Source organism: Cynocephalus volans, chromosome 2 (genome assembly GCF_027409185.1).
Source record: "Cynocephalus volans isolate mCynVol1 chromosome 2, mCynVol1.pri, whole genome shotgun sequence".
Lineage (NCBI taxonomy): Eukaryota > Metazoa > Chordata > Mammalia > Dermoptera > Cynocephalidae > Cynocephalus > Cynocephalus volans.
In genome coordinates, this window is record NC_084461.1 from 32,477,609 (window position 1) to 32,505,295 (window position 27,687).

General features: G+C 42.4%; 1 protein-coding gene across 1 annotated transcript in view; it reads left to right on the top strand.

The window, feature by feature from the left end:
* Window positions 1-27,687, top strand: part of SPEF2 (sperm flagellar 2) — a 191,094-nt gene that overhangs the window by 155,525 nt on the left and 7,882 nt on the right. The window contains exons 31-35 of the mRNA XM_063087801.1: window positions 8,595-8,701; window positions 9,435-9,617; window positions 15,060-15,152; window positions 20,865-21,044; window positions 27,407-27,631. Coding sequence (XP_062943871.1) covers window positions 8,595-8,701; window positions 9,435-9,617; window positions 15,060-15,152; window positions 20,865-21,044; window positions 27,407-27,631 — 788 coding nt within the window. The remainder of the gene's footprint in view (window positions 1-8,594; window positions 8,702-9,434; window positions 9,618-15,059; window positions 15,153-20,864; window positions 21,045-27,406; window positions 27,632-27,687) is intronic.

Consider the following 27,687-nt stretch of genomic DNA (forward strand, 5'->3'; position numbering starts at 1 on the left):
GATGTATCATTGTTTTCATTAGTTTCAATAAACTTTTTGATTTCCTGCTTGATTTCTTCTTGGACCCATATGTCATTAAGTAGAATGCTGTTTAATTTCCATGTGTTTGTATAGTTTCCAGAGTTTTGTTTGTTATTAATTTCTAGTTTTAATCCATTGTGGTCTGAGAAGATACATGGGATAATTCCAATTTTTTTGAATTTATTGAGACTTGATTTGTGACCTAATATGTGATCTATCTTGGAGAATGATCCATGTGCTGATGAGAAGAATGAATATTCTGAGGTTGTTGGGTGGAATGTTCTGTAGATATCTGCCAATTCCAATTGGTCTAGAGTCTTGTTTAGATCTTGTGTTTCTCTACTGATTCTTTGCCTAGATGATCTGTCTAATATTGACAGTGGAGTGTTCAGGTCCCCTGCTATTATGGTATTAGTGTCTATTTCCTTCTTTAGGTCTAATAGAGTTTGTTTTATAAATCTGGCTGCTCCAACATTGGGTGCGTACATATTTATGATTGTTATGTCTTCTTGATGGATCAGTCCTTTTATCATTAAGTAGTGTCCCTCATTGTCTCTTTTTATGGTTTTTAGTTTAAAGTCTATTTTGTCAGATATAAGAATAGCCACTCCAGCTCGTTTTTCTTTTCTGTTTGCATGGTAAATCTTTTTCCATCCTTTCACTCTTAGTCTGTGTGAATCTTTATGGGTGAGGTGGGTCTCTTGTAGGCAGCATATAGTTGGGTCCTGCTTTTTGATCCAGTCAGCCAGTCTGTGTCTTTTAATTGGGGAATTTAAGCCTTTTACATTAAGAGTTGTTATTGAAAGGTGTTGATTTATTCCTAGCATTTTATTGGTTGTTTGGTTGTCTTAGGTGTCTTTTGTTCCTTGCTTTCTGATTTACTGTTTGGTTTCTTTGTTTGTTGGTTCCTTAGGTTGTAGATAGTGTTTTTGTTAGCTTGTTTTCTCTTCATGAATGCCATTTTTATTGTACTAGCGGGTTTAGATTTTTCTTAGGTTTTTATGGCAGTGGTAGTTATTTTTCAGGAACCAAACCCAGTACTCCCTTGAGGATTTCTTGTAAGGGTGGTCTTGTGGTAGTGAACTCCCGCAGTTTTTGTTTGTCTGAGAAATATACTATTTGCCCCTCATTTCGGAAGGATAGCCTTGCAGGGTAGAGTATTCTTGGCTGGCAATCTTTGTCTTTTAGTATTTTGAAAATATCATCCCATTCCTTTCTAGCTTTTAGAGTTTGTGATGAAAAGTCTGATGTTAACCTGATTGGGGCTCCCTTATAGGTGATTTGACGCTTCTCTCTTGCAGCTTTTAAGATTCTCTCTTTGTCTCTGAGTTTTGCCAATTTGACTATGACATGTCTTGGAGAAGGCCTTTTTGGGTTGAATACGTTTGGAGATCATTGAGCTTCCTGGATCTGAAGATCTGTGATTTTTCCTATACCTGGGAAGTTTTCTGCCACTATTTTGTTGAATATGTTTTCAATGGAATCTCCATTTTCCTCCCCTTCTGGAATACCCATGACTCGGATATTTGAGCGCTTGAGGTTGTCTGATATCTCTCTCAGATTTTCTTCCATGTCCTTGATTCTTTTTTCTTTCTTTTTGTCTGCTTGTGTTATTTCAAACAGCCCATCTTCAAGTTCAGAGGTTCTCTCTTCAACTTCGACAAGCCTGCTGGTTAAACTCTCCGTTGTGTTTTTTATTTCGCTGAATAACTTCTTCAGTTCAGCAAGTTCTGCTACATTTTTTTTCAGGACATTGATTTCCTTGTATATTTCCTCTTTCAGATCCTGTATACTTTTCCTCATTTCATCATGATGTCTAGCTGAGTTTTCTTGTATCTCATTCAGTTTCCTTAGAATTATCACTCGAAATTCCTTGTCAGTTATTTCAAGGGCTTCTTGTTCTATAGGATCTAGAGTATGAGATTTATTAACTTTTGGTGGTGTACTTTCTTGATTTTTTGTATTTCTGGTGTCTTTTTTTTGGTGTTTATTCATTGTGGCAGGGGGTTTCACAGACCACCGGTTTGAGACTAATGACTAACTAGGATGTTGCTGTGGTTGCCAATTTGGTATGGCTCCCGCCGTGACTGCTCAGTTGGCCTCTAGTGTCTTGTGTGTGTGGTTGCCTCGGGTCTTGGGCTTCTCCGGGGATCCACCTTTCTGGTCAGCTTGGACTCTGCTGGGCTGGTGGATCACGTACCACAGGGTGTGTGATCTCTGTTGAGCTTTCACTTTCTGTACAGGACTTCTCCCCGTTCGGTGTGCTCTGGCCCAGGCTGTTAGATCGTGCAGTGGCGACCCCACCGGGTGTGTGGTTTCTGTCGAGTCTCCGCCTCCCTGGCCACACGTCTCCCCACTCTGTGCACACTGTGCTGGGCTGGGGTGTGTCTTCTGCACCCCTTGTCTATCAGCTGGGCCTTCAAGACCCTGCTCGGCACCGCCTCGCCCAGGAAGTCTACCAGGTTTCTGCTAGGCACAGACGACCAGTCTCTCTGGGTGCCTTTGTAGCACTGTGTAGATCTTTCTCGGGTCTTGTTCACCTTTGTATCCCCCCGGTATAAACCGAGTCTAGTGCCCGCCTGCAGCCTGCTCTCCGGCAGGTTCAAGCGGACCTGGGAACTCTCCTACCACACTATTCCCAACCAGAAATTCGTTAGGCTTTTTTCCAAACTGGTGGTCGCAGAGATGGTATCTGCCTCCCAGTAACAGGAAGTTTACCAGGGCGGAGTCCAGGGTGTGGTGGAGTGACAGTCGGCCCACCCGTACTTCCTAGCCCTCCCAACACTGGTCGGGATGCCCCACACCCCCAGCCCCGCCAGAGAACCGCGGAGGGAGTGGGAGAGGAGGCCGGCCCGCAGGGTCCGGAAAGCCCCGCGCCAGGCCAGGCAAATGGGCTCAGTGATGGCCGAGCAGGGCGGAGCTGCCCGCACCTGGGAAAATGGAGGCAGCACTGGGGCAGTGAGTGGCCTGGTGGTGCAGGAGGGAGCCGCGTGGGCATCCACCCCCCGAACGGAGCTGTGCTAGGGATCACTCACAGTGCTGTGCCAGGTCGGGCGCTCGCTCTGTCTCTGGTTTGTTGCCTTCCGTGTTCTCGGCGCTGCCGCCTCGGGCTGTTCAGTCGCGGCGCCGCTCGGGCGCTCCCAGGAATCTTCTTTAATGCCGGCCTGAAACCTCGAATCCTGAATAGGGCAGCTGGCCGCCTTCAGTGCGGCCCCAGCCTCCGGGATCCTGGCTGCATCCACAGCAGCCCTGGCGCCGTGTTCCCTGTTTCAAGACTCGGTTTTGCAGCTAAGAATCAGTTCTTTTCCTGCTCCACACTTCAAAGCTGTTGCCTGTAAATGAGGCAGCCTCTCCTGCCGGAGGCAAAGTGGCGTTGAGCCCCCACGACCGGCCAGCAGCAGCAGTCCTTCCTTAAGAGATGGCCAGAGGAAGGTCCACAAGCTTCCCGGCTGCCTGAGGCCCAGTGGCCACCTTTTCCACCTCAGCTACTCCGCGCCAGCCGCCGCAGCCGCCGCCATCTTGAAAACCGACTTCCAGCTTTAATCCATTATGGTCTGAAAAGATACTTGGAATGATTTCAATTTTTTTACATTTTCTGAGACTTGATTTGTGACCTAACATGTGGTCTATCCTGGAAAATGTTCCATGTGCTGATGAGAAAAATGTGTATTTTCTAGTTGTTGAATGTAATGTTCTGTAGATATCTGCCAGGTCCAATTAGTCTAAGATATAATTTAAATCCTGTGTTTCTTTGTTGATTTGTTGCCTGGAAGATCTGTCCAATGCTGAGAGAGGGTTGTTCAGGTCACCCACTGTTATCGTATTAGGGTCTATCTCTTTTTTTAGGTTTAAGAGCATTTGCTTTACATATCTAGGTGCTCCAGTGTTGGGTGCATACATATTTATGATATGTCTTCTAACTGGATAGATCCCTTTATCATTATATAGTGGCTTCTTTGTCTCTTTTTATGGGTTTTGGTTTGAGGTCTATTTTATGTGATGTAAGAAGAGCTACTTCTGCTTGTTTTGGGTTTCCATTTGCATGGTATACCTTTTTTCATCCCTTCATGTTTAGTCTGTGTGTGTCTTTACAGGTGAGGTGGGTCTCTTGAAGACAGCATATAGTTGGGTCTAGCTTAATCCATTCAGTCCGTGTCTTTTGAATGAGGAGTTTAATCCATTTACACTTAGGATTGTTATTGATAAGTATTGGTTTACCCCTATCGTTATATTGCTTTATGTTTAGATGCTTTAAATATCATTTGTTCCTTTCTTCCCCTTTTATCTTTCATCTTCAATGTTAGCTGAATTTTTGAGGTGACATAATTTAGCTTTTTTCTCTTTCTCTTTCTCATTTGTATTTTGGCTTTAACTGCAGGTTTTGCTCTTTCTCATAAATCCATTATAGTACTATCATTTTTCAGATTCTGGATGCAGGACTCCTTTGAGAATTTCTTACAGGGCTGGTCATGTGGTAGTGAACTCCCATAATTTTTGTTTGTATGGAAAATATACTATTTCTCCTTCACTTCTGAAGGATAACCTTGCTAGGTATAGAATTCTTGGCTGGCAATTTTTTCCTTTTAGTATTTTGAACATATCATCCCATTTTCTTCTGGCATGTAAGGTTTCTTTCTTTCTTTCTTTCTTTCTTTCTTTCTTTCTTTCTTTCTTTCTTTCTTTCTTTCTTATCATTATTATTATATTTTACATTCTAACATGTTGTTGCAGAGAAGTTGGTGAGGAGTGGGAAAGGGGAAAGAAGAGAGATAGGGTAGGAGGAGGAGGAAAGAGGGGGATGTGGTCAAAACCCATGACACCCCCTCATTCTGGCAATGGAGTCCAGGGGTCTTCTGGAAGTGGCTCAGTCATGGTTGGACTGGATGCAGACTTGGGGGGGGCATGGCTGAGGCACTTGCCCCCCTCAACCCTGGGATCCTGGGGCACTTCTGGTGGTGGCTCAGTGGTCATCACTGGGCTGAATGCAGATGTTGGGGTGGCATGGTTGAGACACTCTGCTCCCCCCACCCAGACTCAGGAGCCTAGGACACTTCCAACAGTGGCCTGGAGGTCATCACTGGGCTTGATGCAGATGTTGGGGGGATGGGTGAGGCCTTCACCATTTTCCCCAACTCCAGCTTGGGAGCTTGGGACAATTCTGGTTGTCACTCTGTCAACCCTGGGCTGGATTTGGATGTCAGGAGGGTATGTTTGAGACCCTTAGCACCACCACCCACCCTGGCATGGGAGCCTGGGGTGCTTCTGGGAGTGGCATGGTGGTCATCACTGGGCTGGATGCAGACATTGGGGGGACATGGCTGAGGCCCCTGGCCCTCCTCACTCCCTGGCTTGTGGGCCCAGGGGGCTTCCAGTCCTAGGTTTTATAGACTTTCTTCTGTGATATTAGATCTTTACTGGTTAATATCACAACTTTGTCTCTGATCTGTGAGTTTTTTGTTTTTTCTTTCAGTTCTGTGTTGCATTATTCACTATTCCCACCACTTAAACTCTGCCCTTTAACTAATTTGTTGTCCTTGAGTTACTTCTAAAATGGGCGATCTTCTTGTGGGAACCAGCACTTGAGCCTTGGGTTGACCTAAATTGCTGCTTTGCTGCTGATTCTCTGGGGAAGGTTTTTCTGCAGCTCAGGTTTTAATTGTTGGCCTTGTAAGCACTTCTGGGTCTTGTGATGTCCAGTATACCTGGATTGTATGGAAACTATGGTCTGAGCCTGAGTCTTTTCAACAGACTGCATCCCCTGCAGTTCTTTATTCCTGACCAGCTGATTGGAGGGCAGATCAGCTGTCCTTTCTGTGCCCCAGTGTTCCCCCCATGGTCCCATCTCCACCACCACCACCCCCACACTCCAAACACTTTCCATGGGACAGGCCATGCATCAGTCTCTTGTGATGACTCACTGGCCTCTGAGTAGCTCTTTTTTCATTTGTCTGTGGCCCCTCTCTCCTATGTGGGTTTCACAGGAACCCTGTTAGTGGTCTTGCTGGCCTGGGGGCCACAAAGGCCCTCTTCTCCCATGCAGCCTCCAAGCAACTTTGTACAAAGGCCACAATAGCAGCTTTTGCCAGCTCTTGCTCCATGTGCTCACCAGGGCCACCTTTGAAGTGGTCAGGGCTCAAAATGGTCACAGCAGTCCTTTCTTTCTCTCATTGTGGCTTCTCCTGCCTTCATGAACTCAATAGGTCTCTCCTACTCTTCCACTGAACTCTAGTAGCCCCAGCTTGGCAGTTGTTGCTTTTTAATAGTTGTAAATTGGTTGACTATGGGAGAGGGTGAGCTGAAGACCATCTATTCCACCATCTTGATCAGAAGTCTCTGGCCTTTAAGGTTTCAGTTGAGAAGTCTGCTATTAGTCTGATGGGGCTCCCTTATGGGTGACTTGATGATTTTCTCTTGATGCTTTTAGAGTTCTCTCTTGGTCTTTGAGTTTTGCCAGTTTGACTGTAATGTGTCTTGGAGAAGATCTTTTTGGATTGAATCTGTTTAGAGATCTTTGGGCTTTTTAAATCTGAAGGTCTGCATCTCTCCCTATACCTGGGAAGTTTTCTGTTATTATTTCCTTGAATAGGTTTTCAATACCTTTTCCTTTCTCCTCCCCTTCTGGAATACCCATGATTTGGATGTTTGTGCACTTGAGGTTGTCTGCTAGCTCTCTTATATTTTCTTCAGTTTTTAAAATTCTTTTTTCTTTTCTTTTTTTTTTTTTTTTTTTTTTTTGTCTGCCTGGCTTATTTTGAAAAGACCATCTTCAAAGTCTGAAATTCTTTCCTCTGCTTGCTCTAGCCTGCTACTCAAGCTTTTTGTTCTGTTTTTTATTTCAGTGAGTGAATCCTTCATTTCTAGTTGTTCTGTTACATTCTTTTTAAAGGTATTAATCACTTTGTAAATTTCCTCCTTCATATCCTGGATATTTTTCCTTGTTTCATTGTGTTCTCTAATTGATTCTTCTCTTATCTCTTTGAGCTTTCTTAAGATCAGTGCTCAGAATTCCTTTTTAGACATCTCAAGGGTTTCCTGCTCTAAGGGGTCTGGTACTTGAGAATTACCATGTTTCTTTGGTGGTGTCAGATCTTCTTGTTTATTTGTAGTTCTAGTATTTTCTCATTGATGTTTGGTCATCTGATAGGACACTTGTTTCTTCTATTACTCTGAAGTGGGCTATGAAAGGAAAGACTTCCTCATCTCTTTGAAGGCTCTGCTGGTGACTCTTCTTGTTTCAGTTCAGTTAAGTGTGTGGTGTGTCGCCTTTGCTCCTGTTCGATATTGGGCAGACCCTGTGGGGCTGGGGCATAGGATGATTGCTGCATCAGGGTCAGCACATGGGACAGCGCTCACCTTGGCACCTGCTCAGTCATTAGGCAGGCCCCTTCCAGGGCTCAGGCATGGGCAGGCCTGTGGCTGTGTTGTGGTCAGTGTGTGGACGGGCACTCCTTGCCAGAATTTTTTAATACTTTGAGTATCTTCATGGTTTTTATAGATTTTATTTATGGTTCCATCTTGAGGAACATGACTGATTTATTTCTGACTTTTCTGAAAACCAACATGGTATCATATGAACTCAGTTTACTGAAAATTCTACCTCCAGAGAAAATGTTCTTATCTCTATAAAGTTGGGTACTCAAGTTTGATCAAAAAGGATACAGAATTTATTTCTGAACAACCTACTGGAAGGTCAATTATATCAAAGATTGAAAGGTTCCACTCTTGCTACCCAGAAAAGTGCAAATCTCAAAACTTTATATTTGGTGTAAGACACTGACATTTTTGAAAGATTATTGCATTTCCCTAAAGATTAGAGGAAAAGATAAAGTTCATGTGGACTTTTAGAAATGCTAAAACTTATATGGCTATAAAGACAAAACTTCAGAATGCTATGTCTCATTCTTTTTATTCCTGAACAAAGAAGAATAGCTATGTATTCTGGACCTGAAAGATATCTGGCTACATGTTAGGAGTCTCTCCTGGCTCTAGAAGGTACCTCTGCTGTGTGGGTTAGCTGGAAATTTTTTAATCAGATTCATTTACTTTGTTTTCCTATTTCTTTTTTAATGTATGTGCATGCAATTTGAAATAAAAAAAAGTAAGCATTTCTTTGATTATTGTGTAATTTGTGTACAAGAACAAAGCCTTTATAAGATTAATGACATTTTATGAACTATTTAGGAGTATTAAGCCAATTAGATGATTAAATTAGCACTCTCAATACGATAATTTAACAATATAAATCTCCCTACATTTGCAAAAGTAAGTGTATTCTAATCAAGGAAGACTCCAAACTAAAAAGTATATAGTTTCAGTATTTTGCCCAATCTGGAATGAGTTAATTACTAGGCCAAAAAAGACATTTTGACTCAGTTGAAAAACAATAATGGGAAAGCATTAGAAAAGTGATTATTATTTTTATCTTTCAAAATGTTTTTTGTTTCTCTAAAGGCTACAGTTTTACATGAAATGAATAAAGTGATTATACAAATACCTGTTGTTGCTTCTATTTTAGAAGAAAATAAACCCAATCACATAATATAAATGACAAAATATTTTTCATTGTGTTGTAGGCATAATAGGAAGTAAAGCATTTACTGACATTCTGCTCGACTTGGTGACCCTGAATCTTGGAACAAACCATCTTCCTAGTAGTTGGATGCACCTCACCCAACCTGAAGTAAGCTTCCATTTTATTTGGGTTCAAAACTCTGAGCATTCTTCTTATTTGATCAATGAGTCAGTAGCTCTAAAATAACCAGTACTGACACAGTGTCTGACATTTAGTAGGCAATCAAAGAAATCTGAATGAATGAACAAACGAATGAACTTCACATTGAGACACAAAGTGTGTGCATGCTCAGTATTTGAAGAACGAGTGATGATCCAGCAGTCAGTGAAACATTGTGGAAACCATGAGGCTCAACTAGTGAGTCTACACCTATTACCACCAGGTGGAATGATCCTAACTAATAATAGTAGATAATTCTGGCAGTTCTTGCTGTTCATCATAACCTTTTCCTTAAGAACATATCAGAAAATGAAATGGTTAAAGAGCATTTCCCCTGTGGGCTATAGAGCCTTTGCACAGGCCCAACTATAACCTCCATCCTTCCTCTGTTGAAAAGGTACAAAGTTAACTGGAGTCATGTGTGTAAATTGCTTGTATACCAGTAAGCAAAAAAACACCATTGTCAAGGAAGCAAAAAATAAAACACTTTCTAGGTACGGTCTGGTGTGGATTGGTTGATAGCACAAAGGGAACAAAAGAGTGCAAAAGTCAGACCTGGCTCTATTTGCCAATATAAAATCTTACTTCTTTATCTGAACCTGTTACTATGAAAACAAGAGCAAGTGGAGCTTCCAGATAGAGTCATACAGATTTTCCAGTGACATTTCCTGTTTTGTTTTAGTTGCAGGAGTTAACATCTTTATTAATAATAAACTCAGATTTCGTGGACTGGCGGAAGTTCCTGTTAGTGACCTCGATGCCTTGGCCCATCCCCCTGGAGGAGGAGCTCCTTGAGACCCTGCAGAGGTTCAAGGCCATGGATGAGGAACAGACCGGCACCGTCACTTTCAAGCAGTATATGCAGGTTGCTACCAGTGCCTGCTGGCACTAGTAATACCAAAACCCTTTTGACCTAAGAAGTGTATTATTCATTGATGTCATGCAGCCCATCCAGGCCGGTGTTTTGCCCCTCAGCTGAGCTGACATGTGTAGGCACCCAGAGGCAGCAAAGGTGGTGTCAAAACCCCAGGCAGGAGATCCATCCCCAGGGAAAAGATCTGGAAAAATGAGAACTTCCCAGAAAATTGAGGTTCTGAAAGAAGTCACATAAACTCTATTGTCCTTCTCCTGAGTTCCTAACCTGTGGTTCTCACCTTTGGCTGTACATTAGAATCACCTGCAGAGCTTTTAATAAGCCCAGTGCCTTTACCCATACTCCAGGAGTAGGAAGGACAGTGGTAAAGAACACAGGGAAAGGAGTGGGGTTTTTTTCCTGTGGGATAAGAGGGTGGCGAATGCTGATATTGTTTTTGACAAGATGAGTTTGAAATGTCTATGGGAAATGAAGACAGAAATGCCCAATCTGATATGGCAGATACAAAAGGGACTGCAAGTCACCATCACGTAGGTGGTTACTGAATTTATGAAGGGATGATATCACCCAAGGAAAGTAATGGACAATCTGGTGGCACAGTACCTGGCCATTTGACTTAGCAGGTAGGATGTAGCTGGTGACCTCTGCCATAACAATTTTTGTAGAATAATAAGTAGAGAAGCTAGATTGCTGAGGGTTGAGGAAATGAATAGGTCTTTAGGAAGTAAAGCTAGGAAAAGTCAACTCATTTTTGAGAGGTTTGAGTAGGAAAGGAGGGAGAATGAAATTCCATAGCTGAGAGGGGCCTGAATTATTTATTTTGTCCCTACTTGTTGAATTCATCCTATTGCTCACCTTTTTGCATTGTTGGGAGACACAAAAAAGAAAAAAAGAAGAAACAAGAGGGAAATGTTCATAAGGTGCTCAATGTTTGAAACAGGGTGATGCTCTCTGGATCCCTGTACCTCACACATAGGTATTTCACCACTGAAAGATCACCCTGCTTCTCTTTTCTTTAATTAATGGAGTGGGGGGGGCGTGTTTTTCTTTTGTTTTTAAATAGCCCTGAGGTTCCCATGCTTATACAGTTGAGGCAGAGGAAACAACACTGGAGTACTGAGGAGGTCCTTTCAAGGCTGATCCTGACAGGTGTTTGGCTGATTGGGCTCTGATATATTTATTTCCCAAGTCAAGCAATTTGTGAACACTGTCACAGTCCTAGACTTACAATTTGTTAAGGTGATTATGTTTAAAAACTAAAACAGCAGAGCAAAATTTACTTTATTTCCATAGGTGACTTAAGATTTTAAAAAGTGGGTGCTTATGAAATTACCAACCTTCACTATTTACGGTATGTGCCAATTAACACAGGATATCAATCCAAACATCCTTTTGCACAAACATGAGAAGAACAAAGGGTGTTGGCAATTTTTACCAAAGTGCTGAGCCAAAACCAAAAAGCTTCTTTACCAAAGGTGTGAATTTCTTAGAGAAAGTTGGATGCTAAATTTAATAGAAACTCAGAAATACTTACTTGAACACACTGCCTATGTTTGGGGACCAGCTGATTTCTGATCTCTGCCCTCTGCCCTTGCCCACTCAGTTCCCACTCCTCTGTAGCCTCAGGATCTCAAGGCCATTTGGAGAGGCCCATTTAACCATCTGGCATGCCTTTTATAGATTTCCAACACTTGCCAGCTTACCACTCCCCTCCCACATGTTGTTTCATGGGAAAAATAAAAATAACAATTTTATAAGATTTAATGAAAATGCCACATTGGAAAAATAAAATAGTATAACTGCATTGCTGAAATGAAGTTTTCTGGGAGAAAAGGTCTGTATAGTATGCTTTTTCATTTCTTTTCTTTTTTTTTTTTTTCTTTTGGCTAATTGCAAGTTCTCCACAACAGCCACTTAAGAGTATGCTGATTGCACCAATCTCTAAAATGGAAGAACAGACAGCATTCATAAAATCAGTCATACTGCATATCTTGGCTGAGCAATGGAAGCTTGAAAGCCTATTGCCCTTGCTGCCCGCTCTGCTGCAACAGTCACACGCTTGCCTCTGCCATGTAGGGATGTCTAGTCAGACTTGTGTATTCTTCTTTGATGTTGAAGTATCAACTCACCTCCTGTTGGTGAGAATGCATGTTATTAGAGGCTTGATGTCTCAGATGTACCAGGATCCAAACAGCACAGCAACTGTTCTCTAAGGAAAAGTGAAAAACCTAAAATTCTTTGGCCATATTTTAGCAAAAGAGCATTTTCATACCTTAGACTGAAATCACTTAATAATCCAGCGAGGCAGTATGTGGTTGACTGAACCTTGCTTATGAATTGAAACCCCTTACTATATACGACTACATTTAACATTTCAGGTAGCCTAAATAGATGATGTTTTAGAAAACAAGTTATTTTTTCTTTCTGATACGGCCTTCTTGTATGTGAAACACTTTGAACAATTTTCTAATTTATGAAATATCATATATTTTAGAAAACTAATACGAATGAATTCTTGGTTTTAAGAATCAGAGAAAATTCTTTTGCGTTGAAACAATTGCAGTTGTTCAGATGGCTGAGACATGGGGGGAGGAATAGGATATTATCTCTCTTTCTTTTTTTCCTGCTGTAGCTCCTTCTTTTAATACTTCCTCTTTGGTCACTGTTTTTTGGCAATTTGATTATTGGTTTTCTTCATGTGTCTTCTGCTTGGGGTTCATTGAGCTTCTTGAATCTGTGGGTTTGTAGTTTTTAGCAAATTTGGAAATTTTTCAGGATTATTTTTGCAAATATTTTTTGTGCACCTCCCTTCTCAAAATCCAATTTGTTTGTTTATTAGATTGTTTAGGGTTATCCCACAGGTCACTGGTGCTTGGTTCGTTGTCTTCCATTCTTTTCTCTCTCTGTGATTTATTTTGTATTAGTTTCTGTTGCTGTGTGTCTTCAGGCTCACTGGTGCTTTTCTCTGCAGAATCAAGTCTGCTATTCATACCATCCAGTGTGCTTTTCATTTCAGATATTGTATTTTTTATCACTATAAGTTCAAGTTGGGTCTTTTTTTATATCTTTCATTTCTCTCCTCATTACGTGCATGTTTTGCTTTATCTCCTAGATCAAATGAAATATATTTAGAATAGCTATTTTAACATTCTTGTCTGTTCATTATACCATCTGTCTCATTTCTGTGTTGGTGTTTCTCCTGGCTATGGGTCTTATTTTCTGTCTTTTTTTGCATGCCTAGCAATTTCACATCGAATGCCAGATGTCGTGAATTTGACATTGTTGGATGCCCACTTTTGTTGTCTACCATGAAATATTGTCAGGCACACAATAATGTCACTTGGAATCAATTTTATCCTTTCAAGGTTATGTCGAGAATAATAAGTGTGGGTCCAGAGCAGCCTTTAATATGGGCTAACTTGGCTCCACTACTAGGCCAATATCTTCTGGGCGCTTTACCCAATTTCTACGTATTAGGAAGTCCTTCCACTCTGTCTGAAGGTAATGTGAACTAATCCCAGCCCTATGTGAATCTCAGCAATTGTTGAGTTTGCTACTTTCCAGTAGTTCTTTCTCAAACCTCTGGTATTTTCCACCTACACATCCACAGATTGGCTCTCAATCAGGACTTGGGGAGACCCCTCTGCACATCTCCAGAATTCTCTCACTCTCTGTGTGCAGTTCTAGTTCTCTGCTTTGCAAATTCTAGCCACCTGGGCCTCCCTCTACTCAAAAATCTGTCTTCTTAACTCAACAAGACTGCTAGGCTCTATTTGGATGCCCCTCTTAGCGCTGTAGGCTGGAAATGCCCTCCGAGCTAGGGCACTAGTAGGGCTTCTCATTTATTTTCCTTTTTTCAGAAATGACCATCTAGTGTTGTCTGTTGTCTGATGTCTGGAAAATCCTGTTTCATATGTGTTGTCCATTTTTCTTCTTTAGGGCAAGAGGATAATTGTGCCCTTTATTACTACATGGCCAGAAGTGTAAATCTTACCAATGTTTCTCATCTCTCCATTTTCCCATAAGAAAATAAAATCTATCTACACTCCACAGATTAGTCATTGGGCAAGGATTTCTTCCTGATCAGTGCAGAAACCACTACATTCAAAGCCTGAGACTAAGCTGGATGTTAATCTGCTTCTGGCTCTTCTCCTCATAGAGCTTCACATAGTCAGCATCTCCTTTGTTCCAAATAAAAAAATAATAATAAATAGAAAACCAAAACCCAGTCCTCACCTGTAGGGGCTGCATCCCCTTATAAGCTACTCAATGCCATTCCAAGCCTTCTCTCCAAGCAGAGATAATACTTAGAAGGAAGGAAGACATTGAGCATAGGCCAGGGTCAGGTTAGGCAAACTAATGGCTCTTGGCAGTAGGCAGTTCTGAGGATGGGCTGTCACTCTGGAAGATGGTGAGAGAGCAAGACCTAGAAAAAAAATACTTATGTATATGAAGTACTTACCATGTATAAAAATTAAGATTGGCAAGATACGTTCATTGAACCCAAGAATTTTATACCTTATGCTCAATAGCAGACATGAATGCCACCACCACCCAAAGGAATGCACTAAATGCCAAATTGAAGTTCAGAGGAGAAATCAGGGAGAACCTTTCTGAGGAGGTACAATCTGAGCCGGGTCTGGAAAGAAGTGTAGGTTTACCTGCGTGGAAAGGGGGATAAAAGTCACCAATGGAGGAGGGATGATGTGGTCAAAAGAGTGACAGTGGAAAATGGTTCTGAGCAGAGAGTGATATGACAACACTGAAGTTCGGAGAAACTGAAATGGTTGCAGAGTAAAAGCTGAAACAAATAAGAGGGGGACTAGAAACAAAAACAGCTTGAGGACAGTTGAGGCTTTACACCAGGGTGGTAGCAGTGGGACTGGAAGGAAGGGAGAGGAGAGTGGCACTGCGGGTGGGAGTCGAGGGGGTTTGGTAACTGGTGTCAGATGTGGACTGAGAGAGAGGGACGTCATGAAAAAGAGGCCACTGAGATCTCAACAAAGATTTTCTAATACCAACATGTGGAATGCGAGCTAGTGTTATGGGCGCACAGACCCATTCAAAATATTGCTAATGCACACTTGATCTCCAAGCTTCATCACGTGCTCCGACAGTTTAACTATGTCTAGCACCCCCAATATATGAACTTCCAATTATAAATTATATACGTGTACTACAGCACTAATACATTATATATATTATCAAGTATGTAAAAATAAAAATTACAAAAACTGAGATAAAATGGGAGAGATCTAAATGGAAGTTCTAGTGTTCTAGTCTCCTGTGTCCCCACGGCTTCCACATCCTAGTTTGGAGACCACTGCTCTAGAGTCTGAAACAAAATTTGTTCAATCTCTGTGGCTTTTACAGGAACAATTACATCTCAGCATAATACTTTAATAATTTTCATTTCCATTTTATTTTGTGTAGGCTGGTCTGTGGTTTACAGGAGATGAAGATACAAAAATTGCAGAAAATCCTCTTGAACCCCTGCCATTTAACAGGCAGGAGCATCTTATAGAGGTAACTACTGTGATCTTCTTAAAAAATTAGCATTATAGCACTGATCATTTTTGTTGTGTTTTCTTCCATTTTCGTAATTTGCTTTGGATTCCACACTTGCCAACGCCCGCCCCCCCCCCCCCCCCCCGGTTCCTTTGCTATATCCCCAAAGTGCAAACTTTAATATGCTCACTAAGGAAGCAGCATAGTGAAGCTCTGGGGGAGGAGGCGGTGGGCTGAGATCTCAGGTAGGATCTGACTGAATTCTCCATGTGATCTCAGACAATTTCCATGGCCTGTCCAGGTTTCACTTTTCTTATCTGTCAAATAAGCTAAGTGGTTACTCAGCACATTTGTCTCTAAGTGTGCTTCCAGTTCTAAAAGCTTAGGATAAAAGTCTGTCATTTTACCAACACACATTTTTGTCCATTTCTCTCTGATTTTGACTAACCTAGCAGGAGTTTGTGTGCAGTGTTGCCCATGGCCCATCAGAGCATGCTGCTCTAGTTATTATCATCAATAATAGCATTATCCCTGAGGCTGCAGTAGAAAGCAGGACCTTAAGATCTAAAAGCCACTCTGACTTCAATGTAATGTTTAAAATATAAAAATGTACCTAACACAGCCACATTTAGTAAGATGAGAAAAATTGAATGGTAGACTTAGACATCACAGCAAACTCAATAATATATCTATTGTTCAGCTCTGGCCAGCTGTTATTTAAAATTGAAGTACAAAATGAAACACAACCTTAGTTACAACCTTAAAATGGGCAATTCTCTTCAATTGGACATACTTCTTTGAACACCTCTGCTATAGATGCTAGCAGGAGAGTAGGTAACAGAAAAGGGTCAGGGAGTTACCAAAACAAATCCAAGATATGAGTCCAAGGTATTTACAGGGGCAGTATTTTGTTTGTTTTTGTTATTTTTAATGTAAAACTGAGATCAGTTCTTCTGTAAAGCTTCTGGAAGGTGGCCTCTATATGATTTTGTGGACAAATCTGCCAATAACATAAACAGGTTCTTCATTACTTGGGAAAAAACTGGCAGTTTGAGTATCATGCCAAGTTAAAAGTACTTTCCTTTTCAGTCAGAAGTTTGTAGAAATGTCAGTCATCCAGGGCAGAGCCTTTCAGCTGCTCCTTCGGCAGTGAAGTAGGAAAGGACCTTTTTCTTGGTACAGAGGAGATGTGTGGCTCCCCTGCCGCTGGAGAATTATATGGGGAGAAGGAACTAAGTCAGAGTCAGAGGTGGGACTGTGGAGGCCAGGAAAGATGCGTTCTTGTGTGTGCCCACATGGGTATGTGATGTTCTCAGGAGAGAAGAGGTGGAAAGGGTGGTGTCTCCTATCCTTCCACTGCTGTCTTGGGGCCTGATTCTTAGTATTACATAAATCTCATAAAACTGGGATGAAGGCGGATTCCGCTGTTCACAAGCTGCGAGGTCTCCATGGCATCACCCAACCTCTCTGTGCCTTGGTGTTTTTAATCCCTGTCTAGTGGGATTGTTGTGCAGACTTCATACTTCTGGTACCCTTAGAACAGTGATTGGCACATGGTAAACTCAAGGAAGTGTTGGCTAAACAGAGGCAAACCATGCTAACTAAACATGGTTAAACAATGGTTAACAGTTAACATGCTAAAGAAACGTGAGCAAAGAGAAACCTAAAACAACAAAAAATGTTTACTTCTTTGAATGTAATTAGAATAGAAAAGGCCAAATCAGGGGAAAAAAAAAAAAAAAAGTGAACATTAAAAAAAAAGTTTGGGGGTCAGGAGCCCTGGGTTCTGTTCTCAGTTCTGCCATGACTCAGTGGAAACTTGGACAGGTCCTTTCACCTCCCAGGACTCTGTGTCCTCTTAAAGAGTGTTGCCCTCAGCTCCGCTGCTTTGTCATCTGTGCCAGGTGATCCAGGCCCTGCCTTTGAGTCATATCCTGAGGGCTCCTCGATACAAGCCATTACCTTTGATCTTGAGCTTGGATGACCTCAGAGATCCAAGCACTGGACAAAAGGTCCAACTCCACCCAACAAATAGGACATTGAGACATCTCATGTTACAATCCTATTGACTGCTGACAGTGACAGTGCACTTCAATGTGACTGGCAAGGCTCAGTAAGCCATATCCTGGCTTCCTAGCTCTTCACACCATAGCACCAAGAGCGACTTCCTCAGTGTTCAAGAAATCCTCAGGGTTTTTCTGAGAAAAGTTGCTTTACTTTTGCTATATTAAAATCTGCTGGTGTTGTCTTAATCTCTTCACCACAGCTTCTGTCCATGTGACAGCATATAACATCTTTCCATTCTCGAGCTGGTTAATATTTGTTAAAGCCAAGCTCTTGGTTTGAAATACCAGCTCTTTGCCAGTGAATCCCAAATGTCTATTTCCACCATAGACCTCTCTTCTGAACTTTAGACTCTTAGACGCAGCTGCCTATTTGACATGTCCACTTGAATATTTTGGTAAATATCTCAAACCCATGATGTCTAAAACTCTGAATCTAATTTCTGCTCCTGACCGCCCCACCCCCCCCCACTTCTCCCATGTTCACTTAATCCTCTCTATCTCAGTCCATGGCAATTCTGTCCTTCCAGGGTCTTAGGTCAAAGCTCAAGGAATCAGTCCCAAATTCTTCTCTTTTAGCAACCACCACATCCAATCCCTCAGGAAATCCTGGTAATTCTACCTTCAAAACATGTCCAGGATCAGACCACATCTTCCAACACCTATTGCTGTCACCTTGAACGAGCAACCGTCACCTTCCCCTGGATGGCTGCAACAGCCTTAGGATAGGTCTCCTTGTTTCTCCCTCGTCTTTGCTCACACTGCAACCACCAGATCACTGCAACCTCTGCTCAAACCCTCCCATGGCTCTGTGCTTTAGTCAGAGGAAAAGCTGACGTCATGTTCTGACCTTATAACCTCTCTCGTTTTATCTCCTGCTGTTCTCCCCCTTTCTCACTCTGCTTCGGCCACACCGGCCTGCTTGCTGTTGAGTCAACATAAAAGGGATGCTCCCACCTTGGGAGATTAGCCTCAGCAATTCCCTGTGCCTGCAGCGCTCTCACCCTGGATATCCTACGTGGCTGACTCCCGGCCCTCCTCCAGATCTCTGTTCAAATCTCCCCTCAGCCCTGCAGTCTGCCTCCCTCCCCACTCTTCACGCTCAATTCCTTTTCCTTGACCTACTTTTTTTTCTGATTCCATGATGACTGTATAATTTATTTAATTTATCGTATTTATTCTTTATTGTCTGCCTTCCCCTTCAAAAAAGTAGTTCCTCATGAGCTGGGATCTCTATCTCCTTACTAGTGATTGTATTTAAGCACCTAGAAAAGTTCATGCCTACCATATTAAAGTGCTCAATAAGTATTTGTTGAATGTATAAAACAGTAGTATTTGTGTTAGTTCTTGATGTTATGTAACAATTACCACACACTTAGTAACTGAAACATTACCCATCTATTATCTCACAGTTCTGTAAGTCAGAAGGGCAGGCATGGCTTCGTTGGGTTTTCTGCTCAGGGTCTTACAAGGCTAAAATTGAGATGTGAACTGGGGTTGCAATCTCATCTGAGGCCAATTTCAGTACTGGACCAAGAATGGTTTCCGAGATGGGTTGTTGACAGAATTCAGATCTGTGCAGTTGTAGGATTGAGACCTTCGGCTCCTAGAGAATACCAGTTATTCCCTCTCTGCAACATGACAGTTTGCTTCTTCATGGCCAGGAGGAGAGCATATCTTTGGCTTTAAATCTCTCCCTTAAGGCCTGGGTCCTTTTTTAAAGGATTCATCTCATTAGGTCAGGCCTAAGGTCATGCTTCCTTTGGATTAAATCAAAATCAACTGACTAAGGACCTTAATCACATCTGAAAAATCCCTTTATCTTTGGTACATAAGTTAACCTACTCATGGGAATGAGTTACCCAACATATTCATAAGTCCCACCCACACACTTAAGGGGAGGGATAATAAAAGGTATGTTCTCCAGGGGTAAGAATCTCTGAAGCCTTCTTAGAATTCTGTCTACTACAGTATTTTTAATGAACTTTATAATAATATAAGCATTTAGAATATAACAAGCACTACCTTTTTTGAATGTCCAATCCATTGATATAAAAATCAAGCCTGTTTAATAACAGAAAGAGTTCGTGTGTCAACTTATTTTATTTTTGCACATTGTCTTTCTTCATATATAGTATTTGATTTATTTATTAATGGAAATAATGATGATTTTCACCTGCATATCACTTATAAGAGCAATTCAATGGAAATAATACTAAAGGGCAAGTCTTCATGGGGTAGAAATGGAAGACAAGCCCCTCTGACAATGCCATGATTATCTATTGGTCAGTCCCCCTTCTACTCCTAATCCTGTGGGCAATCCCCAAAACAACTCAAAGGTAAGTGGCAAGATGGAAATACAATGTCCTAAAGGAACCCACCAGCTGGATCATGAGTTCTCAGAAATCAAGCGGTGCCTTATTGTCAGAGAGTGTTTTTAAAAGTCTCAGCCTAGCTGTGTGCCTGGCTTACAGCAGCCCCTTAGTAAGTGTTTGATAAAAATGTGGCTAAGTGAAAAACCTGTAGAACCCACTGACCTCTAAGATTCTGTTCTACTTTGTAGTATAACAGATTTTATGCATTTTCCTATCGAAGTTATTTTTATTTAAATTCGTATTGAATTTGTCAAATATCAGAAATTATTTTTCTAACTTTCTTTATGAATGTCTAATTAAATTTGTTTATACTTGTAAGGGTTGTTGGTAACAAAGAATAACATAATGGAAATGCCCTCTGGATCTAGGAATTTGCTTCTCAAAGTATGGGCCAGGACCAGCAGCATCAGAATCACCTGGGAGCTTGCTAGATGTGCAGAACCTTAGATGGCTCCAGAACCATCTACTTAATCAGAATCTACATTTAAAAAACATTCTCCAGGCAGGTCACTGAATACACATTTGAGAAGAGCTGGTCAAGGAATCCAGTAGGCTCCCCAAGCAGAGTTGTGTAGGTGTTTGGTGTGGCCAGAGTTTGGGTTTCGGCTTTGCAGCAGCCCAGAGGACATTAGGCTTCCAAGCACTAAGTCCTCATGCTGCCAAATGCACAGGACACTGTGGGTGTCAGGTCAGTCATTCAGAATGAAACCAAACACACTGATACTCAGTGATTAGCATACTCTCTGCCTGGATGTTAAGTCCACATTGGAAGAAGTCACTTAGAGTCAGTAGACTGAATATGAAGCTCAGAGCAGCTGAGATAGTTTAAAAATTTTAAGGGCTGGAGTCCCAGAGGCTTTGGGCATCGTTCCCTTTCCCTCCCTCCACTCCCCACAGACAGGGGTGGACCAGAAGTCTCATATCTAGCCTCAGGGCTCAGTTTGGATGATGCTGAGGACAGACAGACGGGTCCTTGCTCTTGTGGTCCCCTTTCCTACTTAGTATGTAGTCCCCACTACTTTTAATTAGTACATTATCTTCTAAATATGTTAATACCATTGTTTACCACACAATTTTCTTTTACATGAGAATTTAGAACCCTGCTTTCTTTGCTCTTTTGTTTAGCTACTCTTCAGTTTATACCATTCATTATATGTTGGCTTTACTGATTTAACCTTCACAAGGTAACCTTATTCCAAAGCTCCTGGAGGGATTCTTCATCGCCATGTCTATCCACTGACTACCAAGGTGTACCCATTTTATCTTTGGTTGAAATTCTTTTTGTGTGACAGTTTTTCTTTAGGCTATTTGCTGACTATGAAAAGGATCCAGCCCAGCTTGACTACACACAAATGCTGCTTTATTTTGCTTGCCACCCAGACAGTGTGGAAGGGGTCTACAGGGCCCTCAGCGTGGCTGTTGGGACTCACATCTTCCGAGAAGTCGAAACTCCTATTCTGGTTGCAGAAAAGGTAATTGCATTCCAGAAACAGACTAACTTTGGACTGTAGCAGGGGATGCCAGAAGATACCAAACTCCTGAAGACAGGAACTCTGTTCTTTTCATCTCCATATTTCCCCAGGTGCCTAATACAATGATTTACACAGACTAGGTTTTCAACAAAGCTTTGCTCAATCAAGTTAAGATCTGGGGACCCAATTTTTGTAAAACACTTTTGCAGTAAAATCAAAATTTGTTCAAAAGTTTTGTTGTAGAATCAAAGTTTGCTCTGTAAAGAGCAGCCTTTATTTTGCACAAAGTACTGATCTTATTAAATGAAAAAGAAGTGGGTATCAACCCAATATATCTGTCGTACTGTGGGGAAACTGTATATGAAGCATGTTCTGGCATCTATGTGCATCCCACATAGATGTGACTCTTAATAGTGTTTCAGGCCAAAGCCTTGCCTGGCCCCCCTGAAATCCACATGCACTTTGAATTACCTTCATCCAGTGACAAAGAAACTTAATATCTAATTAAGATATCACCTCACATCTCCCTTAAACTTTTAAGGGATTGGTATTCCTTGGCTTGTTTGGATGGAAAGGCCTCCAGGCACGGCGACAGCTAATGTGCTTCCCAGGTTCCCGTTTGCACTTTGCATGGCCTTGGATTCTTCTCCTGTTCTGGCAACAGAGCTGTGGCCCTCCTGATGGGACACTCGTTTCTGTTTTCCCTTTGTAGACACAGAGGGCAGAAGGATGCTGCCCAGTCCTGACTCCTCACGTGTCCCAGCCGTGCTTCTTTTCCTTTCACATACATTTCTCAAAACAGGTAGTCAAAAAGACATGGAGCTTCCTGTGACAGCATTCGCATGCAGGAAGAGATGGGCTCTCTTAGACACCATCCTAAAGTCTGGCCCTGAGCACATGGGCAGGAGGGTCTCTTTCACCTTCCACCAGAGCCAGAGCAAGGCCAGATAGATGCCAAGTAAGCGAACAACTTGGGGCTCTTCAACGCGGTGTGCTGTGGGTACTGGCTGGACGCTTTCACAGCAGCAGAAAGTTCAGCAAAGAGTGTTTGTTTCCATTCTAAAATGCTGTCATCTTAGACAGTAGAAGAGCAGCTTAAAATTTCCCCAAATAAGAAAGGCGTTACGTATGGTCTGCATTCACAGGGACTGCACTTGCCACCTTCCCAGGGGTATTTCAGCATCCTGCTGTAGATTGGGTCTCCTTAACTTAACTCTGGGTCTGTGATCTAAGCCTGGATCATAGCCAGCCATCAGGTCTCAATTAAATGTCTGTCCTCAGGGAAACTTTCCCTGGCCTCAACTTGTGTCGGCCCCCACCCCGTGCTACACGTTCCCATAGAGCACCGAGCTTCCCCTTAACACAGTAGTGACTTTCTCAAGGTTGCTTCCTCTCCGGACCCTAAGCACCCTGTGGAAGAGGAGTTTGGTGGGGAGGGGACACCTGTCTTGTTCTGTATCCTGGAACTTACAACAAAGTCCTGGTACAGAGTTCAGTAAACATTGCAATGAGTAGATCAATTAATTAATCAAGTAACTTTGTAAATCATGCCCTTTTCATAGCCCTGTGATCTGAGGGATAGAGGAGAAGTCCAATTGGCTGTCCTGGGGGTTCTCTGCCTAATTTCCCTCATCCATACAGAAAAGAATGAGAGATTGATGTACCAAACAGGGAGGGAACAGGGACTACAGGACCGATCACCAGGGGGCCTCGCCAACCAGAAGAGGTGTTTATGCCTCTTCCTCCCACCTCCTGCCTTTGCTCCTGCCCTTGCCTCCACCCGGAGGGCCATTCATCTCAACTCTGAGGGTCTGAGATCTCCCAGTTAGGGAGGAGATACCCACTATCAACTGCCAGACCATTCGTGAAACTTCCCCTGACAGCACTGAGTACCCTCTCAGGGGGGCCCAGTTTCATTCAGAGCTTGTCTGGCAGGGCCGATGCCTTTGCATGCACACTCTTACTGTGTCCACAGACATGTACTGAGCACCTGTGTGTGCTGGGGACCACTGTACAGCAGTGAACAAAAAACATTCCAGGCAAGGGAAGGACCAGCAACAAACAAGTCAAATGTAGACTACATCAAATGGGGATAAACGCTATGGAAAGAAAGGATGCAAGGAAAAAATATGAGTACAGGAGCTGGGATGGGGTTGCGGTGTTAATTAGGGTGGCCAGAGAAGGGCTGTCTGTGAAGAGACATAGAAACAGAGTCCTGGCGAAGGTGAAGCAGAGAGCCCTGCAGATCTCCAGGGCAGGAGAATTTTAGGTGATGATAATAGTGAATGAAAAAACCCTGAAGTGAAGCCCGGCCTTGTGTCTTCCAAAGCCCAGAGAATTGGCTAGGATGGCTGGAGAGGAGTGAGCTGCAGGAGAGGAGGAGGGAAGGTAAGGGGCGGTGCAGATGCTGAGGGCCACCATAGGGACCTTAGCTTTCTTTCACTCTGCACAGGATGAAGAGTCATTGGAAGAGTGCAGTTACCTGACTTAAAATATGTCGGGTTCTCTCTGACTCCTGTGTGAGAGCAGACTGTAGGAGACAAAGGAGAGCGGTAGGGAGACCTAGTCATCCAGGCAGGGGTTGTTTTATCCATTAAATCCTACTGCTAAGTTATTCCTACCTCAAGTCTGAGACAACTTGTTACCCATCTTTACATCCCCCAAAGTAGCTGCCACATAGCAAGTGCTCAATTAATGTTTATGAACGTGGCCGGCAAAGAAGGGAGAGAGGGAGAGTGAAAGGAATGGAGTCCAGGCTCCAGGGCAGAGAGCAGGAAGGACGACATCCAGGCAGGCAGAGGCAATTGCAGGCTCCAGGCGGCTGCAATGAGCAGGGGAAACCAGGAAAAGGAAACGGGTGCTAGAGCTGTCGCCATAGTGACAGACAGCTGCCCCAGTGAGTGGGTGGGTGGGTGGGTGGCAGCCAGACCAGCTGGCACAGGAAGGCGCTGCATCCCCTCCACTCTGAACTGTTCGATCGCCATGTGCTCTTGCTCCCACCCAGGAAGCAGCTCCCCTAGAGTGCTGCTCTCAAGAGCACTTCTAAAATTCAAGGTCGCTGCACAGGAACTGAACCTAGAACAGGGCACAACAGAGATCAAACAGGGTGGAGGGGGCAAGGGATGGAGGGCATGTGTCTCTCACACACAGGCCTGGTCCTGACTTGGAGTAAACCCTAGGAGCTTTTGAGACAGAGGAGCCACCCCCCTCCCTCATTCTTTCTCGCCACTTGTCCCCACCATCCTGTCTCCAAGGATGCCGCTCTGTTTCTGTGCCCTTTCCAGCCGTGTTCTTGTTTCCTGGGCAACCTCATCCTAGGAAGCCAAAATGAGCCTCCTCAGAAAAAACACTTCCAACAGACCCATATTTACTCCCAAGACATTTAATCAAATCTCTGCTTTTGTTTTCTGCATAAACAACCGCAAATCTTCCCAATATTTCATTCTTCCTTACTCTATCTTGATACCCATGCTGATTTTATTCAGTGTGGCTTGGACATTCTGTTTAAAACCACAGCTTCTTGGATAATGTAAAAGAAGTAATGCACTATACCTGCTGAATCCTTAAATAAAAGATATTTGGGAAAATGCTTCATCCTACAACCTGTGTGGCATAGGGTTGTGATGTTGGAGTTTAGTAAATTGTGAGCTTAAATCTCCCACATTGTAAATGTCTTGCAAAAGCATCTTGGCAGGAGCGTTTGAGGCCCGGAGGTTCAAAACACATAAATTTCTATTTCATTCTGCTCTTTGATGCTTTGCTCACACTAGTGGCAAGAACTGAGCTTCTGTTCTGCCTTCTGAGATGTATGGCTGAGCTGACCGAATGACAGAAATGCTAGGTCAGGAAGATGCGTGGGCATGCTTCCAGGGCCACATTTGTCGGGAGTCCTTGAGGACTGCCCCTGAGAGTTAGCCACATGTAACATAATGCTGACAGTGCCACAGTTTGTTCCCCTGCTTAGATGATAATGTGACATAGAGTTTTGATGCCACTAATAATTGCTCATTCAAAAGTGCTGGCTTTTCTCTAAACTGGCATAACTGGTTTTATTCTTCCACCCACGCTCAAATCTCTGTCTTTCAGTCTCTGTTGGTGGGAACCACCTTCTCCTGCACACCCCTCCGTCCCCCAGGTAGCTAAGGGGCTTCTTTGTTTAGATCTCAGCCTCCCCACTGTCCTCCCCCTCCCACTGAGCCACTAAGCTTGTTATGTCCCAACCCCTAAGAGAAAAAATTTAAAAAACATACTGTGACATAAATTTCAATTGTTTAAATTAGTACCTTTTGGATTTAGAAAAATTATCCCATTATGCTTATTTCGGGCCTTTGGAAAGTCCCTCCCTAATTATGGAAATAGTTACAGAGGTCAAGTCCCTTTGTTTAATTCTGATATCAACTGCTTATCTAACCAACTAGTCATTTGTTCACCCACAGGTTCTGTCTTTATCTTGTCCACGCAGCACCTATGCTACACTCTGAATAGAAATTCGTTCACCATTCACTCAATTGCAAGATGTTTTACATCCCAGCCATGTCCATTCACTACACAAAATCTTCTATTGCCCCAAGAAATTATCGATGGGTGGCCAGTGCAATAATCCTCAAGATTCATAGGTGGAGGCACTGAAGCCAGTTTCACATTTCTGCCGTATAGCATTTCCAATTGATCAAAGTGGAGAAGAGGCTGATTTTATAGACATATGTGTGTGTGTGTATGTACATATGGATATATGTGTAGTGTATACGTGTATGTATATACGTGTGAATGTTTAGACACTTAATTCCAAAATCTTCATTCATTAGAGCATTCTCTCTCTCTTTTTTTCAAATAGATTAAAACCCCAATTTAGCAAAGGATGTAGAAACCCAACTCCAGGCAGGTGACCAGACAGAGCATATGTGGGCTGTCTTCATGACACTGCACACAGTCCCTCCAAAATCCCTTATAGAGACACATGACTACCAGAGGCTTCATTTTGTGCCATGTCATAGTCCTTTTATACACGGGCCTTATATGATAATTTAGAAAAAAAAAACTTACGCAATCTATACATTTAATACTTCTACTAAACAGAATATTAATACACATTGGCATCCTCCTAAATTAGCATTTTTCCTTCCATGGATTAAAGGAGAATCAGGACTCAGGTGTTCTCCGACATCTGGCCAGTCAACATTCAAAAATGTCCATTTTCCTATGGCAAATCAAATATTGATTACCTCGTCATCAGAAACATGCACACACGCATGTGCACAAATTTACTATAGACAACGTGGAAAGTGCAAAACAAAGGGGGGAAAAGCACTTGTTCCACTACCCACAGGTAACCACTGTTAACTCTTTAATGCATCTGTTTTCTTTATTGTCATTGATAAGAATCGATATATAAGAAAATGAGGATCCTAGTGTATTTATGTCTTTGTTTTGTGTTTTCTTTTTGCACTTCTTCTACCATGAGTGCTTTCTTGTGTTATTAGGTATTTTTCTAAACCATTATTCTCATGGCAGTATAGTATTTTATCACAGAAATATAATTTATGTCACCATTCTCCCAGTTTTGGAATTTATATTTTTGAATTCACATTTTTGCTGTAAGTAACACTGAACAGACGAACATCCATATGCGAAAATCTTTGTGCACATAATATTTATTCAGGATCAATTCCTAGATCTGTAATTACTGAATCAAAGAGTAGGAATATTTCTCAAGCTTTTGATACATAAGAAATTACTTCTGAAGTGATTTACTCTTTGACATACTCAAAATGTGAGTGCTTGACTGAGATCATGGCTGTCGGCCAAGTTTCAAAGAGCAGCAGTAAGAAACCCAACCTGATTCTCTGTACTCGATTTGTTTCCTATTTTGCCTTCTGAATGTTTAGTTGGTATATATTCCAGTGTCCAAAGAAATGTTCCCAAAGCCCTTAGAATCTCTTAAGCTTGAGAAATTAACTTGCCATACCCTCTCAACTGCAATCAATTTCAAAAGCAAATCCTGTTAAAAATCTATCTTCATGTGTAGAAGTCTAACACCAGTTACACTACCTCATTCCAGTGTTCATTTATTACAGAATGTGATGTGCCTGAGAGTGCAGTAAGCCCAAGGGTGTATGGAGATGAACAGGACCTACCCCACCCTGAGGCCTCTGTACACACATGCAAAAGAGGGTCTAGGATTTGGACATGGCAATTTCCAATGCAGCTAGCATATTCTCTTCTATACTTTGTCTAGCTAGTTTGTGGTAGGCACTATCGTTCCATTGCATGAAAAGTGTGTGATGTAATTGGTGTTCTCTAAATGTCTCTGTTGCTGGAGAGACTTTAGTCGGATTTCATGTTCTCTTTATTTAATTTTGCAGACCTTCTTCTCCACTGATATGAGTCCCATTGAGGAGTATCCTGAGGAAAATGTTGCAAGAGAGGAAAGGGAGGAAAGGGATCGAAAGGCAGAAGAAACCCCTGAAAATGTGAACACTGGAAAGATTTCCATGGAAACGCTACTGAAAGTATTCCGAGGAGGAAGCGAAGCACAGGACTCTAATAGATTTGCCTGCCACCTGAAGATGGAGAACATTTATGGAGAGGTGGGTTAGCTCACTGTCCGAAGAGGACGACCTGTGCATGAGAAAAGTTGCCCTCA